Raw genomic sequence first — 17,200 nt, 5'->3', positions numbered from 1 at the left:
ATATCTTAAATAGGAAGGAAGTGGGCAAGCACATGAATTCAGAATCTGAAAACAGTGAGGCATCAGAGAACTGCAGTGGGAAAGTAAGAATGAAGTGTGGGAGGTATTTTTTTTTTTTTTTTTTTGGCCACACCGTGTGGCATGTGGGATCTTAGTTCCCTAACCAGGGATCAAACCCACGCCCCATGAGGCAGAAGCATGGAGTCTTAACCACTGGATCACCAGGGAAGCCTGTGGGAGACTTTTTTAGATGTTCCATTAAAGAGTCTGGACACTGACCTGAATGCAAGAAAGAGCTCCTTATGAAGCCATTCATTCATTTAATACTCAACAATAAAGCACAGGGTTATTTCGACTTTGTGCAGAAGTGAAGACAGGCCTCCTAGAGAGATGGCATTGAATTAGGACAAGAGCTGTGTTTCAGTAGGTTCTCTTAGTAGGTCTAAGTTAGTGCCCTATGAGTTTGGGTGCTGCATCAGTCAGGGTTCACTAGAAAAACAGAACCAATGGGAGATATCTATACCTATATCTGTATCAACATCTGCATCTGTGTCTAATATATGTATGTTGTTTAGTCACTAAGTCTTGTCTGACTCTTTGTGACCCATGGACTACAGTACACCAGGCCTCCCTGTCCCTTACCATCTCCTGGAATTTGCTCAAATGTATGTCCATTGAATGGTGATGCTATCCAACCATCTCATCCTCTGCCACCCTCTTCTGTTTTTGCCTTTAATCTTTTCCAGCACCAAGTTCATTTCCAGTGAATTGGCCGTTTGCATCAGGTGGTCAAAGCATTGGAGCTTCACTTCAGCGTCGATCCTTCCAATGAGTATTCAGGGTTGATTTCCTTTAGGATTGACTGGTTTGATCTCCTTACTGTCCAAGAGACTCTCAAGAGTCTTCTCCAGCACCACAATTCGAAAGCACATATATATATAAGAGAGAGAGACAGACAGAAAGACAGAGAGAGACAGATGTAGAGATTTCAAGGAATTGGCTTATGTGATTGTGGGGGCTGACAGGTCCAAAATAAGTAGGGAAAACTGGAGACCCAATGAAAGGTTGATGTTGCAACTCAAATCTGAAGGCAATCTGATGACAGAGTTCGCTTTTCCTCAGGGGACCTCAGTCATTACCTCTTAAGATCTTCAACTGATTGGGTGAGGCCCACCCACATTACAGAGGGTCATCTTCTTTCCTCAGAGTCTACTGGTATAAAATGTTACTCTCATCTAAAAAATATCTTCACAGCAACACCTAGACTGATGTTTGACCAAATCTTGGCCCTGTCAAATTGATGCATAAAAGTAACCATCACAGCTGCTATATTTTCTGGTGAATTAAGATTTATAACTATTGAATCTCAGCAGATTGTATCTTGCTCCATTACATAATAGCCCTCTTTGTTCCTGTGAATGCTTTATGCCTTGAGTTCTTTATGCAACATTAATTTGTCACTCTTGTTACATTTTAAATTTCAGTTTTCAAATGTAGTCCCCTTTGGACCTCTGTTTGTTAGCATTTTGGGTGCAGTTCTTGGAAACAGCACTTAAACTGGATTTGTATTTATCTCCCTGGTCTAATGGACTTTAGATAGGAAATGCAGCCCATTCATATTTCTTATGAAAGTTGATGTCCATGGTTTTAAATTTTTCATCCTTTATTATGTTTTGTTGTTCCTGCTGTTTCTTTTTTCCCCTTTCTTTTTGTCTCTTATGCATAATCTCCCAATCCTCCCAACTTCCACACTACTCAGCTCCTTGAACTTTTCCACTCCACCCCTTGCTCCCTCTTCTCCTGGGTTTTGCTAAGATCAATTCTATTTTTCCACTTCCAGGCTACACAGGTTTCCCTTACAGTATGTGGCTTATGTTTCAAGAATCCCTGCTTAGCAATTATGGTACAGAATCCCAGGTATATTTAGATTAAACCATCAATTTTGCAAAGGTCACTGCTCACCACCATTTTCTGAGTTCTATCTTGGGTTATCGACTCTGACTGAACTGTGTTGGTGAGAAAGAAACTTCTGTGGGTAAAAGGAAACTTCTCTGTGTCTGGCCATGTCAGATATTTCCCTTCTTTTGCCCTGACATGTGAATTTCATCACAGGAGGGGAAAGTCTCAGTGTCTGACATTCAGAATCCCTATATATTATCCCAAAGTCACCAAGGAATATGACTCTGCTCTGAGTCTCCTTCTCTTGGATGTGACTGGCTTTTTCTGGAATTCTGCAAGACTTTCTCCTTATCCTTGGAGTTGGGGACTTTATGGCATAGCTTCAGCCCCCGAGACATTTTCTATTAGCATTTCTTTCATTTCTGCTTCCCCTCAAGCTCCTTTTGGAGTGCCTGTTCTTTAAATGCTGTACCTCTTAGAACTGCCTGCAAGCCTCCCATTTTCTCCCTGATGATTTTCATGTTTTCCCTCCACATTATCTCCCAGTTTTTTTTTTCCTTTTATTTCCACCTTGACTGTTTTCTTTCTGAATTTACCTATGACTTTTAAAGTTTTTTCATTCCATGCGCTGTGCTGTGCTTAGTTGCTCAGTCATGTCCAACTCTTTGCGACCCCATAGACTGTAGCCTGCCAGACTCTTCTGTCCATGGGGACCCCCACGCCAGAATGCTAGAGTGGGTTGCCATGCCTTTCTCCAGGAAATCTTCCCAACCCAGGGATTGAACCCAGGTCTCCCGCATTACAGGGGGATCCTTTACTGTCTGAGCCACTAGGGAAGCCCACAGCATATGTTAAATGTTTCTGTGCTCTGACTGTGATTCATTTTCTCTCTTTCTTTCCCAGGAGGAACTGTTTACCCTGTCTTCTTCCCTCTATTTATTGGGTCCTTTCAAAGGTTTTGTCCTCTACTTGATGGTGGTCTCCTAGGCAGTGGCCAGCCAGTGGGAGTGGATGACAAGCCTCTTATGTTCTTGTGGACGGTGACGAATGAATTGGAAAAGTCCTGTCGAGATGCTGGAGGAGGCGTCTCTGCTCCCAGGCTTGCAGGTGCAAGGAGGGCTGCTGGTTCTCAAGGGTGGGCTGCAGGAGCCATTCGGGTCAGCCTCCAGCCCTCTGAGCTGAAGGAGAGGGTGGGCAGTAAGGACGAGGGCACGTGTGTGCGCGCGCTCAGTCATTTCCAACTCTTTACAACCCCACAGGAAGCAGCCCGCCAGGCTCCTCTGTCCATGGCATTTTCCCAGCAAGAATTCCAAAGCAGCTTGCCTTTTCCTCCTTCAAAGATACCCATCTTTGGGTTAGAAATAAAAGAAACTCATCTGATTCATTTTCAAAGAGCCTCTAAGCTCCCAATAGATAAATGAGAGAGTGAATTCTTCTCAAAATTAAGAAATATATAATGTCCAGCCTCTGAGTTACCATGGAAATGCAGATTGCAATTGCAAAGAAACTATTTTCCACTTACCATATTAGGCAAGAGTAAAAAATAAATAATTCCCCAAGCTAGTGTGTGCCCCTTGGAGATACACTGGAAGTAACTTTGAGAAGCCTGTTTCAGAAAAAATGTATCTATAGATGTGAAGAATCCTCTCAGAATCTAGGGATTCTGCTTCTAGGGCTTTGCCCTAGTGCCTTGGCCCCCAGCCTTTTTGGAACCAGGGACCAGTTTCTTAGAAGACAATTTTTCCATGGATGGGTGGTTGGGGGGATGGTTCAGGCAGTGACACGAATGATGCGGAGCAATGATAGGTGGTAGATGAAGCTTTGCTTGGTCGCCCACCACTCACCTCCTGTTGTGCAACCTGATTCCTAACGGGCCATTGACCGGTATTGGTCCCCTGAGGGTTGGGGACCCCTGCCCGGGGCTGGGGACCCCTGCCCTAAGGCACACACACATGCACCAACACGCGCAGTGTAATCACAGTGATTTCTGGAAACCCTTCCTTAAATATGCATAAACCATTACAAAATGTGAACAGTAACAGCCTGTGGTTCTTTTCTTTTTTCTATTTTGTGTGATCCTCCAAGTTTTCTGTAATTAGTATACTGTATGGGGGAAAGAATTCTGTATGACTCTGGACAAATAAACCTTCTATGCCTGAGCCTCAATCTTCTCATCAAGAAAGATGAACCCAAAGCTACCTGCCTCACAGGGTTATTGGGGGTGAAATGAAAAACATGTGAAAGCCCCCCAAACTGAGCCTGGAGCAAAGCTAGTGCTGCTGGATGCCTGGCTCCTTCGTTCTTCTGTGGGCCTCACAGGGTCACACAAGAAGATAGCGATGGGACAGAGGTGGGGCACCTGGGAATAAAGTGAGGGAACTGATATGAATCACAAGGCTTTAAAAATTCCCTGAGCTAGTGCGTTCAGCAGATAGACCTTATCTCCGGAACCATCTGGAATCTTTGCTCCCAACCTGTTGGTAACATGTTTCCAGCGGCCATTCTGAGCCGCAGTCTGCAATGATAACCCAGGACAGGCATCTCAGGTTGTCTGTGAGGATCAGACATAGAGCAGACACAGCCCAAGAGGTGCCCCTGCTGCCAACCCGGGCCTCTCAGCCCCAAGGCCTGGCTTAAGAATAGACCTTTGCCCTCATCTCCAAACCACCCCTCTCAGACCTCAGGGGTAGTGTTAGTCGCTCAGTCCTGTCCATCTCTTTGCTATCCCAGAGACTGTAGCTCACCAGGCTCCTTTGTCCACGGAATTCTCCTGGCAAGAATACTGAAGTGGGTTATCATTTCCTTCTTCAGGCTCAGACCCCAGAGAAGGACCCAAAGAAGAGGGTTTCCAGACTGCCTCATCCTTGCCCCACTCCCTGGGTTGGTAATAGATATTTTTAAACGAATTTCACAATTACTCTGTGAACGCATGCTATATTGCATTTGACCTTGTGCTTTTAAAGCAGTCCTTGGTTAAATGAGTCACATTAAATGGGATTTCCAATTCGTGCTCCATTAGGGCAGCCCTCTCCATCTTTGATGGGGCCGAAAATTAAGGCGTCTGGTGCATAGTAGGCACTCACCGTGTCAGTTAATATTGCAAGAGCAGTGATAATAAATCTGAAGTTGGGGAGCCTGGGGCCAGAGTAGTGGGTGAAAGGTCGTCTTGAGCCTCGCCCGTGGGCTTGCAGCCGGGCACAGCAACCCAGACGCCTTGTGGGTGTGGCGTGGCATGCAAGGGTTCAGTCTGGGCAGCACGGCCCGAGTTAGCTCGGAAACTTTCGCAGTGGGCGGGCCAGACCCGCCCTCCCGGCGTCCTCAAGCTTGGCAGCGCCATGGGCCCGTAGGCTGTAGCCGCCGAGGCGCTCTGTGATTGGCGGAGGTGCGGCGTGATTGGCAGGCAGACCGGCCGCTCAGCGGGCCGAGTCGGCGCCGCGTCCTCCGGGCCGCGTCGGGAGTGGAGGACGGCCTGGGGCCCCGCCCCGGCCCCGCCCAGGCCCCGCCCCTCCCCGCGCTGCTAGTTGCGCTCATCGGCTTCCACAGAAACCAGTACAGCCCGCTTGGTCCCGGCTGCTTTCCTTCGGCCCTGGTCCCTCCAGCTGCTGCCGATCAACTTTGTGGCGAGCTCGGAGGCCCAAGGGCGTCGCAGCGCCGCGTGAGGCCCTCTCGCGGGCCGGTGAGTACTTCGGGGCGAGGGGCGGTCGCAGCGGCACCTGGAAAGCGAACCGAGAGCGCCTGGACTGGCCGCCCGCCTCGGCCTCAGTTTCCCCATCTGAGCGGTGGGCGGCTGGTACCAATGTCCCCTGCAAGTTCCCCAGAAGTTGGAGGGCCAGGGTCCCGTCCTCTCCGCGACACTCAGGGCTCCCCCTGCCCGGGCCTGTATCGCGGCTTCCTCCCGGGGATGCGCGCCCCCTCAACCCTAAGCCTGGGCTCCCCGGGCATCGTGGGGGCACCGCGCGCTCTGAGCACCGTCACGCCCGCGAGTCTGGCTTCGAACCCGCCCCCCCCCCAGCCCCACCGCCAGCGGGAAAACCGGCCTCAGAGGAAGGCGGCTCTTGGCGCTGGGGACCCGGTGGGTGGAAGGGGGCGCCCCTGTCCCCTGCGCCCCACAGCATGGGTCTCGAGTTGCCCCGTCATGATGGCCCTTCCCCCTCGGCCTGCTCGGTGAGACCCTGAGCTGCCCTCAGTGCCCCTGGGGCCGCTGGAAGGCGCATGTCACCCCCCACCCCCTCTTGAGGGCTGCTGGTTGTGTGTGTGTGTGTGTGTGTGTGTGTGTTGAGGGTCCTGGTGATCCCAGCCCCCGGGGGAACATCAGTTTCTGCTTTGACAGATGGAAACTTTCTGGGAAATCTGACCCACCTCTTCGGGGTGTGATGGATCTGGGACCTCTCACACCAGTGGTTGTAGTTGATGTTAAGAAATTCTGAGGAGCTAACACTTCCACAGTATTTGACTGTCCAGTAGTCTTAGGGGTATGGGATTATTGGCCCATTTGACAAATGAGGAAACCAAGGCTCATTAGGGCTTGATGACCCACCCAGGACCCCACAGTGGATCGGGCAGAGCCTGGTGGAAACCTGTGCCCCTCCTGGGCAGTCGCTGAGAACAAATGCCTGCCTCTCGTCACCTTGGACAGTGACCCCTGGCACAGGGCCCATTTGTAAAGGGCTTTCCCTTCTTCTGGGATCCATCACTCAGGGAGCAGTGCCCCGGGTACCTGGTGTGCGGGCTGCCTCCCTCACTGCAGCCCCAGTGAGGAAGCCACGCCGAGAAGCCCAGAGGTCATTCTTCCCCACTGCCTGTCTCCAAGGGGCTGTGATTCTCACCGGTGCCCCCTTGGCATCTGATGGGGATTTGGAGGAAGGTTCCTTTATATTCTTGCTCCCCCCAGCAGCTGGGCCTTGACTAGACACAGGAAAGGTTGCCCGGAGACCACATCTCATCTTCTTTCCCAGGATAGAAGGAATCTGGAGGGCTCCCCACTCAGGCCACCCCTGCCCCTCCCAGGCCAAGGCTGGATAGGCCTTTGGGGGCTGGTCGCCAAGGGGGACCTAGTTCAGTCCCCAAAGTGCCTGGACAGAGACCAAACCCTGGTCCATGATGCTGGTGATGAGAGGGGTCTGGTAGAGAGGTTGCTCCATTCTTCAGACGACTCCGTCCCCTCCCTCAGGTCCCCTCCCCAGAAAGTGGCACCACCACCATGGCCTGCACCACCAGTCAGACCACATCCTGCTTCCACACCCTCTCGTTCAGTTGGGGATGCTCTTGTCTCTCCTGGTCCAGGAGTTGTCCTCAGATGCCTGCCCCGGGCCAGGCCTCCTCACTTTCCCTGGAAGGCTGCCCGGCTCCCTCCTTGGTCTCCCTGGCCTGTCTCCGCACAGCCTGGATGGGTCTCAAACTGCCGCTGCCCTGCAGCCCGGCCCTCAATTCTCCTTCTGCCCGGGGCTCAACCCCAGCACCAAGCCTGGCACTTGTTTTAGGGCCTGCCCCAGCTTCCCAGCTGTCCACTCAGCCTCTTTTCTCCTTCCCGTGTCCTCTGCCCAGACTCAGTTCTGCGCCACGTACACCTTCCCCACCGTGTTGCCAGCTCCTTCTCTGTCCACTGCCTTTTCTCCTGGGCAGTCCCCCACTGAAATGCCCACACACCGCTGTTCCTCCCCCTCCTTCACCCTTGCCTGGCTTGTACTGGCTTGTCCTGAAGGCTTGGTCTGGGCCTCTCATGGAGAATCCCCGCCCTGCTCCTTTCCCACGGCTGAGGGTGGCCCCCTTCTGTGCCTGCTGCCCCCCGCAAGTGCGCCATCCTGGTGGCTGTTTGTTTGGGTGTCATCCTTCCCATCCGGACAAGTTTGCGAGTTCGCAAAGGCTGGCCCTGTGGGATCCTCAGTGGGGTGGGGAGGCCCAGCACAGGCCGGGCACAGAATCAGCCCACAGTCCATGCCCACTGACCCACCCTGGCCAGGCGGGAGTATCCCCAGCCTGATTCCCCCTTAGTCCTGTGAACTTGGCACATTGGTAGAGCTGGAATGTTCCTTGGTTTGGCCCTTAAGACTCTGGGACAAAAATAGGTACCTGGGAGTCTCCAAGGGCTTTGTGCCCTTGTCTTGAGCAGCCTCGTGCCAGGCGGCTGGGCTGTGCAGGCCAGAGCAGACATCCCAGACCCTGAGAACCCCTGGACCCTCTAGCTTTGGGCTCAGTCACAGATGGGTTTCAGAATTAACATTTTGTTGTAATTCCAGAAACCTTCACATTCATTATAGAAAATTAGGGGAGCATATTTAGAAAAAAGAATAAAATAAAACTACTTCAGTGGCTCAGTGGTATAAAGAATCTGCCTGCCAATGCAGGAGACACAGGAGACAGGTTCGATCCCTGGATTGGGAAGATCTCCCGGAGGAGGAAATGACAACCCACTCCAGTATTCTTGCCTGGGATATCCCATGGACAAAGGAGCGTGGCAAGCTGCAGTCCGTGAGGTCACAAAGAGCCGGACGTGACTGAACGCCTGAGCACACACCTACCCTCTTCACCCAGACGTAGACACTATTGCTGTCTGTTGGAGGGGGGGCATTTTCTTCCATCTTTTTCTGCAGATGCATTTTGTTTTCATCTAAATAGACTCAGGGCAGTATCTCAATGTTGCTATAAATCCTGCTCAACAGAGTTATACAAACACGTCCTTACCTTTAAATATTCTTACACAAGTTGTGGCTAATGGCTGTGTAGTGTAGCAGCATCTAGAGGGGCTGTGAGTTTCACACCTGCCCTCTCTGGATGGCGCTGGAATGTATGATGGACACACCTGAGAGGCGTCCTGTAGGAGCAGAGACATGGAGGTCCGCAGATGGGTGTGGATGTGGGGTGGGTGTGAAACAGTGGGCATCCCAGGTTATTCCCCTGTAGCTGGCATCAGAGTACGTGAATGTCTTTGAGTCTTCCCCTGAGGGCTTGTTTCAGAGGTGGGTGGTCCCCTGGGGGTCGAGAGCCAAGTGGGCTTGGCCCTTATAAGCAAGGGTTAGAGAGCTTGGGAGAGGGCAATGGCAACCCACTCCCCATACTCTTGCCTGGAGAATCCCATGGACGGAGGAGCCTGGTGGGCTGCCGTCTATGGGATCGCACAGAGCCAGACACGACTGAAGCGACTTAGAAGCAGCAGCAGAGAGCTTGGGCTGAAGTCCACATGCTGCCATTCTCCACCTGTCGGTAGTTATGTGGTCCCAGCAGCCCCCTTGCAGGGGTGGCAGACCCTCAACCGAGCTCTGTGGTTGCTGGCGTTTTTGTGTTTTGCTGGGGTAAAATTATGCCTGGGTGCTCATGTGGAAAGAATGCCAGCCACTCTGGATCTGACACAATGACAGGTTCCAAGCCTCCGCTCTGCTCTGACCGTGGGGTGGCGGTCAGGATTGACCGCCCCTCCTTGTAGGCATTGGAGGAGCCTTGGAGGCGGGGCGGAGTGCAATGCTGATGCTCTGTTCTGTGGTTGAGATTCAGGATGCCGGGCTGGGCCGGAGGGAGGGACCTGCTTTCTTTGGTCACAGAGCGAGATGGGGCCAGCTCTTCTCCAGCCAGGGCTCCTTCCCCCAGGCCAGACTGCCTCAGATGTACCTTGCAAAGCACGGAAGCAGGGATTCTGAGTGAATGAGATGCCGGAAAGAAGACTGTCAGAGAAGGAAGGACCAGACACCACTGTGGGTCCCTCCACCAGGAGAGCATCTGTAGTCTTCTCTGTGACCCATCCATGGCAATGGGTCATTTTGTTTGTTTTTAAGTAACAAGGCCTTTGATCCATAAAGGGTTTGGCCGACTCTCAGGAAATCTGAAAATTAATCCTCCTCTGTTCGTCCATTCTCACTAACTAGAGATTTCACTTTAAAAGTTTCGTTGTGATTGTAATGTGACATGCATGATACTTAGCCCAAGAGGCCAGCCAGAAGCTACCTGTTCTGAAATTTCTATTATAAGGTGTCTCTCAACTGAATGTGCCTTTGTTTTGCACTTGAGAGAAATGGCTTTTTTTTTTTTTAATGATTGATAGTTTGCAGACTGCTTTCTCTTTCTTCACACCCTTACACCCCAGAGCACCCCTTCACTGGAGGCATTATTCCCTCTTTACAGATGGGGAAACTGAGGCCTTGTGAGGTTACGTGCTCAGTCGCTCAGTTGTCCGCCTCTCTTCAACCCCATACACTGTAGCCCGCTAAGCTCCTCTTTTCTATCAGATTTTTCAGGCAAGAATACTGGAGTGGGTTTTCATTTTCTCTTCTAGGGGATCTTCCCAAACCAGGGATTGAACCCGCATCTCTTGGGTCTCTCGCATTGGCAGGTGGGTTCTTTACCACTAAGCCACCAGGGAAGCCCTGCTGCTGCTGCTAAGTCACTTCAGTCATGCCTGACTCTGTGTGACCCCATAGATGGCAGCCCACCAGGCTCCCCCGTCCCTGGGATTCTCCAGGCAAGAGTACTGGAGTGGGGTGCCATTGCCTTCTCTGAGAGAAGCCCTAAGTAGCTACTAAAGAAAGGTAGAACGGACATTCACTCCCTGTGTTGGCTTTTGGTGGAAAAATTGTGTCCTGCTGGTGAGGGATGGTGCTGTCCCTCCTGACCCATCCTTCCTCATAGATGGGGAGACAGACAGGTGTGAGTCCTTCTTGTCCACCTGGCAGAGAGGGCTCTCCAGGAGACATGCCTTGGGTGCTGTGTGGTTCCCTGAGAGCAGGTGATGGAGACAGGACTCGGGGCAGAGGCAGCTGGGAAACTCCCAGAAGGGGGCAAGTTGGGCCCTTGACTTGAACGACGTGTTGGATTGGTCCCGGCGGAGAGGGCACTTCCAGGTCTTGGGGGCACTTTGAGAGCGTGGGGGTCACAGAACTGCAGGTTTGGGAGTGAGTGACAGAGGAAGAGAAAGCATGGTGGGGATTGGATAGCAGAGGCAGGTGGACAGATTTTGAGAGGCCTCTTTTTCAGAAACAAGGTCTTTCTGAATGAGAGGCTCTGTGGTTTTGAATTCTAGCTCCAAGACTCTGAGCTACGAGGCCTTGGGTAGGGATCTCACCTTTCTGGAGCCGAGGTTGCTGTCTGTGAAAGTGGGTGAGCATGGAAGGACAGGTTATCTCACCATCCACCACAGCCGGGTAACACCAGGACGCTCCTCCCGGGCCAGCCACCCCCACCCGCACCCCTAGGAGAAATCGGTGGAAATTGCTGAGAAGGGCACGTTCCAGACATGCTTGTTGCGTTGTTAGTAGTGACAGAGGATCCCTGGTATAAGTCAGCTCTCCGAAGGCCAGCTGCCCTCTGCCACTCCAGGAAGGTAGCACTTGATTCCTGGGCAGTGGGAGCCACAGGAGATGGTGAGGTCAGACGTGACTCCTGTGGTTTGTCTCGGATCAGCCGGGGACCTGCACAGCTGGGTTCTGTCTGCCGAATCCGCGGCTGACTTTCCCCGTGCCCCCCCCACCCCAGCTGGCCGCCCGCCCACGGGGCCTGCCTGCCTGTCTACCCAGATGATGGATTTCACAAAAGTTGCCTCTTAGTTTGGTTCCCGGAAGCCTGGCGTTTGGGAACAGCATTGAGCACTGCGTTGGTTTCCAAGCAGAGATCTGTGTGGCTTGACAAGCTTTTGGTTCACAGCCAAGGGGATGTTTTAAAATAAGGGCTCGGTCCCTCCAAGGGAGTCGTGCCCAGATTGAAATCTCCAGGGTCCTTTGGCGAATGCAGGTCTGATCTCTGGAGCCTCCTCTGACTCTTCTGGTGACGGCGGTCTCCAGGCACGCTTCAGGTACCCACTCCTGCAGGCTTGGGGGAGCCGGAGCTGGACACTTTGGATACCTGGGAGCCTGGCCCTTTTGGTCTCTGATCTCATGTAGTCCTCACAGTACCCCCATTTACAGTCGAGGAAACTGAGGGGCAGAGAGGAATGTGACCCGCTCAGGACCCCAGAACTGGCAGCACAGTGGCTGTGGTGGGTTAGTTTGGGAGCCGGATTCCTCACCCCTGGCCTTGCCCTGCTCTGCTCTCATTTCCTCATCTCAATGAAGAGGGTGGACGTGGCCTTGAGCCTGGGGTGGGGGCCGTGGGATCCTTGGGGACAGCCCGCTCGGTGCACGCGGTCCTATCTGCTTCAGTGTCTGTGTCCACGGAAGCCCGTCCCCGCTCCCCAGGGCCCCGGCCTGGGGTCCCGGGGCTGGGGAAGGCCTGGAGCTCTCGGCCCCGCAGTCTGGGGCTCGTGGTCTCCCTCAGTTGTGTCAGTGGTGATTTTCGCCTTGTTGCTAAACAACAGTATTGACTAATCGAGCCCTTTGCCCCTGTTGGTCATCGGATCTCTTTGCTTGCCAGTCTGTTCCAGTCATCGGTTCCGACACACCAGCCCCCCGGTTTCCATCACCCACGTCTAGCGTGGGCTCATATCCGGTGCCGTCAGGCTCGCCGAGTTGTGTCCTGGGGTTCAAGCCTGGTGTGGGGGCTTTGGAGTTGGCCAGGCCTGACCACATCCTGCTCCAGGGGCTGTGTTCCCCCCACACCTGTCTTCCACCCCTCTTCCTCTCCCCCTTTCCCTCCCTCCCTCTGCTTCTCATGTTTATTTTTTTTTAATATTTTATTATTCATTTATTTAGCTGTACCAGGTCTTCACTGAGGCATGCAGGATAATTTCGTTGCGGAATGTAGGATCGAATTCCCTGACCAGGGATCGAACCTGGACCCCTGCATTGGGAGCTCAAGAGTTTTAGCCACTGGACCACCAGGGAAGCCCCTCTCAAGTTTATTTTAAACTTCCACTTTGTGCCAGTGTATTCGTTTCCTAGGGCTCTAAGGAGAAATTGACAGAAACTTGGTGGCTTTAAACAGCAGAAACTTTGTCTCACAGCTCTGGAGGCACAGGTCCACGATCAGGATGTTGGCGGGGTTGGTTGTCCCGGGGGGCTCTGCGGGAGAGTCCTGCCTTGTCTTTCCTGACTTCGGGTGTTGTTGGTGTCTCTGGGCCTGCAGCCACGTCTCCCATCTCTGCCCCTCCTCTACGTGGCATCCTCTTCTCTGTCTGTGCGTTACCCTCTTATAAGGACCCCAGTCCTTGATTAGGGCCCACCCTAAGCCAGGATGCTCTCTTGTCAAGATTCTTGATTACATCTGCAAAGTACCCTGTCTTCCAAATAAGGTCCCCTGCACAGATTTTGGGTGGACAGACTGGGAGACCAGCTTCATTCCAGTGCAGCCAGATGCTGTCCCCAGGGCTCCATGTGGACCATCTCACTGAATCCTCCCGACCTGCCGCATCTCCATTTCTCAGATGAGCACACCCGAGGCCCGGGACTCAAGTCCTGGAGACTGAGGGTCCAGCTCATGGCTGCTGTGGGACCTGCCAGGCCAGCGGGCCTTGAGCAAGTTTCCTCCCTCAACTTCCTCATCTGTAAAATGGGAGTGTCTTTGCGGGGGCTATCGTGAGATTGAGTGAGATCACGTGGAATGCTGGGCAGCGCCCTTCCATTTCCCTTTGCCGTCCCGTCTCTCAACCAAAAGCTAGGGGCCAGGGCAGCCTGGGCCTGGCTGGCCTCGTGTATTTGACCCCCTGGTTTTTCTCGCATCAGGATGGCTTCCAGCGCCTCTCCTCCGAGCTCCTCTGGCCCCCAGCTTCCGCCGCCACCGCAGCCCCAGGCCCGCTCACGGCTCAACGCCACCACCTCGGTGGAGCAGGAGTTCAGCGGGGCGCCCCCCGCTCCTGGACCCCAAGTTGGACCTGGATCAGATGTGAGAGACCCAGCTGCCCCGGCCATGCCCCAGGCCTCGCGGGCCAGGAGCCGAGAGAGGATGGATGGAACAGGTAAGGGGTGGGCCCGGGATGCCGGACTGTCCTCCCCGGGGGGTGTTCTGTGGGCAGCGTGGACACCCAGGTCTTGGCATGTGGGCCACATGCCCCTGCAAGGTTCCTTCCACGGGCGGCTGTCCCCTGAAGTCGGGCCCAACCACTCCACCCAGGCCTGTCGACTCCCACCTCCCAGCAGGATCTGCTCCCAAGTTCATAGACTTGGGCTGCAGCAGATGTCATGTTTCCTTCCATTATTTATCATCGAATGCACTAGCTCCCACCTGCTCAGGGACTTGGCAGGTGGTCTGCACCAGGCGCTGTGTGGTGGGAGGTGGCGGGAGGCAGGCTCCCCTCTGGTCCCCCCCAGCACTCGGGGCGGCCCACGTCATCATCCCTTGTCCACCATGGCCACTCCTCAAGTGGCCATTTGGTCAGGTTGCTGTGCCTGGTCTGGGGGCCCCCCGTGGCCACTCCCCTTGGAGGCCAGCTGACACCCTGGAATTCACCTGGGCCCCTGGCCCAGGTCCCCACTGCCCTCTGGACCACCATCCTCCATACCCAGGCCCGGCGGCCAAGGATGGCCCCAAACCCCAGTCCACTCTTGGGCGCCCCCCTCAGGTTTCCAGTCTGTCCCAGGAAGCACTTCTCAGGGGCCGAGATGAGATAGTGTGAGGCCCCGGGTGGGCTGGGACCACTGGTTGTTGTGCCATTGACATTGGGGGAGGGTCACCAGGGTTTGGTCAGTCCACCTGCTGCTCACTGAGCACGGCCTGGTGCCAGCCCTGAGTGGCCATCGGTGGCATAGGTGAGCCCTGCCTCTGAAGAGTCCACAATCTCCTGGAAACACGGGACCTGGGGAGCACAGAGGTGGCCCTGGTACTGGGCTAGGGAGGGAGCTGGAGGCCTGCCTTGGGAAGAGAGGATGCCTGAGCAAGTTGGAGCCTGTGAGGGGAGAGAGCACAGCACGGGCAAGGGCCAGAGGGAAGAACTGACCTTCCCTTGGGTGGGCTTGGCCTGGAGAGAGCCCTGGACCTCCCAGGTGATGGGGTGGAAGGAAGGATGGAAGGATCGGAGTGGTTATGCTTGTGTGTCAGGCTTGTGATTGAGCTACAGCAGGAGTGAGCAGGACCGGGCAGCGGGCTGTAACAGGAGCTGCCATGAAAGGCTCCTTTGCGCTTCGGGGGCTGTTGTAGGTGAAAAAAGCCTCAAGCCTTGCTGTGAGTTTCATAAAAGCAAGGATCCCTGGGTCTCCGGCTGTGATGTTTGGGGAGAACATAGCTGGCATCAATGTTGCTTTTTCTAATAACTCACGCGGTGCTTCTCAGTATGTCTGTCTTATACTCACAGTGACCAACCCTGTGAAATAGGGGCCTTGGCTTTCACTGTAGGTACAGCGATCAAAACAGAGCCCACTGGGGACACGAGCTCCAGGGGTGGTGAAAGCCCCGCGGCTTCTCTTCGTGGCTCACCGCCTGTTGGGCTTTCTGACCTCTGCCCACAGTAAGAAATACATGTACCGTAGTCATAACCTGGCCCACGCCCACGTGCCTGCATGCACACACACACGCACACGCACACGCAGTGGGGATGGAAATTTCCAAAACAATACTTGCCTTTACAGTGTGCCTGGCTGTCTGGTAAGTCTCCACGCTCTTGCTTTTATGTGCAAACAAATGCTGCTTTGGGCAGGTCAGTTGGTTCTGTGACCTTCTGGGTCGACGTCTGCAGTTTGAAAACCGCTGTCTGGTTTGGCGCCAGTGCTGATTTCCTGCCCACCCCAGCCGGGACGCCAGAGCATGCGTCTCTCCATACGAGCTGTTTATGTATGGAGCATCCGGAGCACGAGGTGGTACAGAAAGGGCCGAGACAGCCGGGGTGGGATGCTTGGCTGGGCTATTGACCTTGAGCTGTGTGCCCTCTCCAGGGAGTCGGGATGCCTCTTTGAGACTGTTTCTGTGAAGTCAGAGCAGCCACGTGGAGCCTGCGTGCTGGGACCTCGTGCTCATCAGCCCGGCACGTGGGATGTGGTGCTGAGTCAAGGCCCCTGGTCCCTTAGGTACCTGTGTGGTGCTGTGGGGGAAGGGGTCCGTGCCCTGAGCTACAGAACCCGATGTGCTGCGTGGGTGTCATCAAGCCTCCTCCCCTCCTCCCCTTCCTCTTCAGGACCCTCCTGGGGGGTCGCCATGTGCGTTGAGGCATCCGTCCAGTTTTAGGGCCCCACCCAGTCCCTCTTGGGTGACCGGCCTTAACCTAGGCTTCGGGCCCCGTGTGTCCGCATGCAGCGACTTCGTGTGAGTGTCAGGCTCTTTTCTCCTCCTGGGAGGCTTGTGCTGCAGACTGTGCGTGTGTGTGTGTGTGTGCACGTGTGTGTGTGCACGTGTGCATGTGCTTTCTCGCGTCTTGCACCACCACAAGGCAAGATGCCGTGACTTTTGTGGTCACAGGGTCCTCTCCCCCAGGTGCTCCGTATGAGTTAACGGGGTCTCAGCCCCCACCCCACCCTTCTCCTGCTCACCCAGCCTTGTTGTTTTGTTTTCCCCTTGAGAAGCTGGCTGCCTGAGGTGACCACCCCCAGCTCAGCACCACCCCTACTCTGTGCAGAGGCCCCTGCCAGGTGCCCTGTGGACCCAGAGGCTTTACGTGACCCCTTACGGCAGCCCGAGAGAAAGGCTCTGTCCCTGTCTCCATTTAGAGACCAGGAAACCAAGCCCCTGACTTGCCAGAGTGACCAGCACTGAGTGATGATGGGTGCAGGGATCTCCCCCAGTCTCCTGTCCCATAAGGCCCCCTGCCCCCAGCAGAGCTACAGGGATCTCCCCCAGTCTCCTGTCCCATAAGGCCCCCTGCCCCCAGCAGAGCTGCAGGGATCTCCGGACTCTGGAGGGTGAACCAAGCCTGTGCTCTCCTGTGTAATTGTGCTGGACTAATGCCTACCTTACCCCAGAAACATACCCATTGGGCCCTTCTGAGCTCCACATCTCCTTCAGAGATCTCTGCTTTGTCTCCAAGGCCTTTGGGCAGACCCAGGCCTGATCCGGAATCTTGGTCCAGCCACAAACACCACCCCGCAGCCGCAGGGCGCGGAGACCAGGGCTGGAAACATGCTTGGTTTCAACCTGGGTGAAGCGAAACAGCCTCCGGGGACAGACCGAGTCAAGACTGCCAGTTTCAGATAAGGAGAGTCGGGAAACAGATGTGGTCTCCATTGGCTTCTGTCCCCGAGGGGAGGGGCGGAGAGTACTGAGCAAGTTCTGGGCAGGTTGGCGGCCTCGGGCTCCCAACCCCACATATCTGGGCTGTGCTGCGTCCCTTTCCTTTGTGCTGTCACCATTGCTGAATGGAACACAGCAGACCCCGCCCTGCCAGCCCTGCACAGCTCAGAGATCATCCACCCAGGGAGGGATTGGGGTTAGTTTTCATTAACTCCTCTGTCCATCTAGCAAAGTTCTGCTGAGCATCAGTCAAGTACCAGTAAGTACTTCCAAGAGGAAGATGGCATAGCAC

At 54.4% G+C, this 17,200-nt stretch overlaps 1 protein-coding gene across 1 annotated transcript in view; it reads left to right on the top strand.

Moving 5' to 3' along the window:
- The first annotated feature begins 5,412 nt into the window (after positions 1–5,412).
- Positions 5,413–17,200, top strand: part of WFS1 (wolframin ER transmembrane glycoprotein) — a 31,867-nt gene continuing 20,079 nt past the window's right edge. The window contains exons 1-2 of the mRNA XM_070372671.1: positions 5,413–5,575; positions 13,479–13,711. Coding sequence (XP_070228772.1) covers positions 13,480–13,711 — 232 coding nt within the window. The 5' untranslated portion in view covers positions 5,413–5,575; position 13,479. The remainder of the gene's footprint in view (positions 5,576–13,478; positions 13,712–17,200) is intronic.

Source organism: Bos mutus, chromosome 6, assembly GCF_027580195.1.
Source record: "Bos mutus isolate GX-2022 chromosome 6, NWIPB_WYAK_1.1, whole genome shotgun sequence".
Classification (NCBI taxonomy): domain Eukaryota; kingdom Metazoa; phylum Chordata; class Mammalia; order Artiodactyla; family Bovidae; genus Bos; species Bos mutus.
Note: the sequence above shows the minus strand (reverse complement) of the source record. Positions and strands in the feature narration are given on the sequence as shown.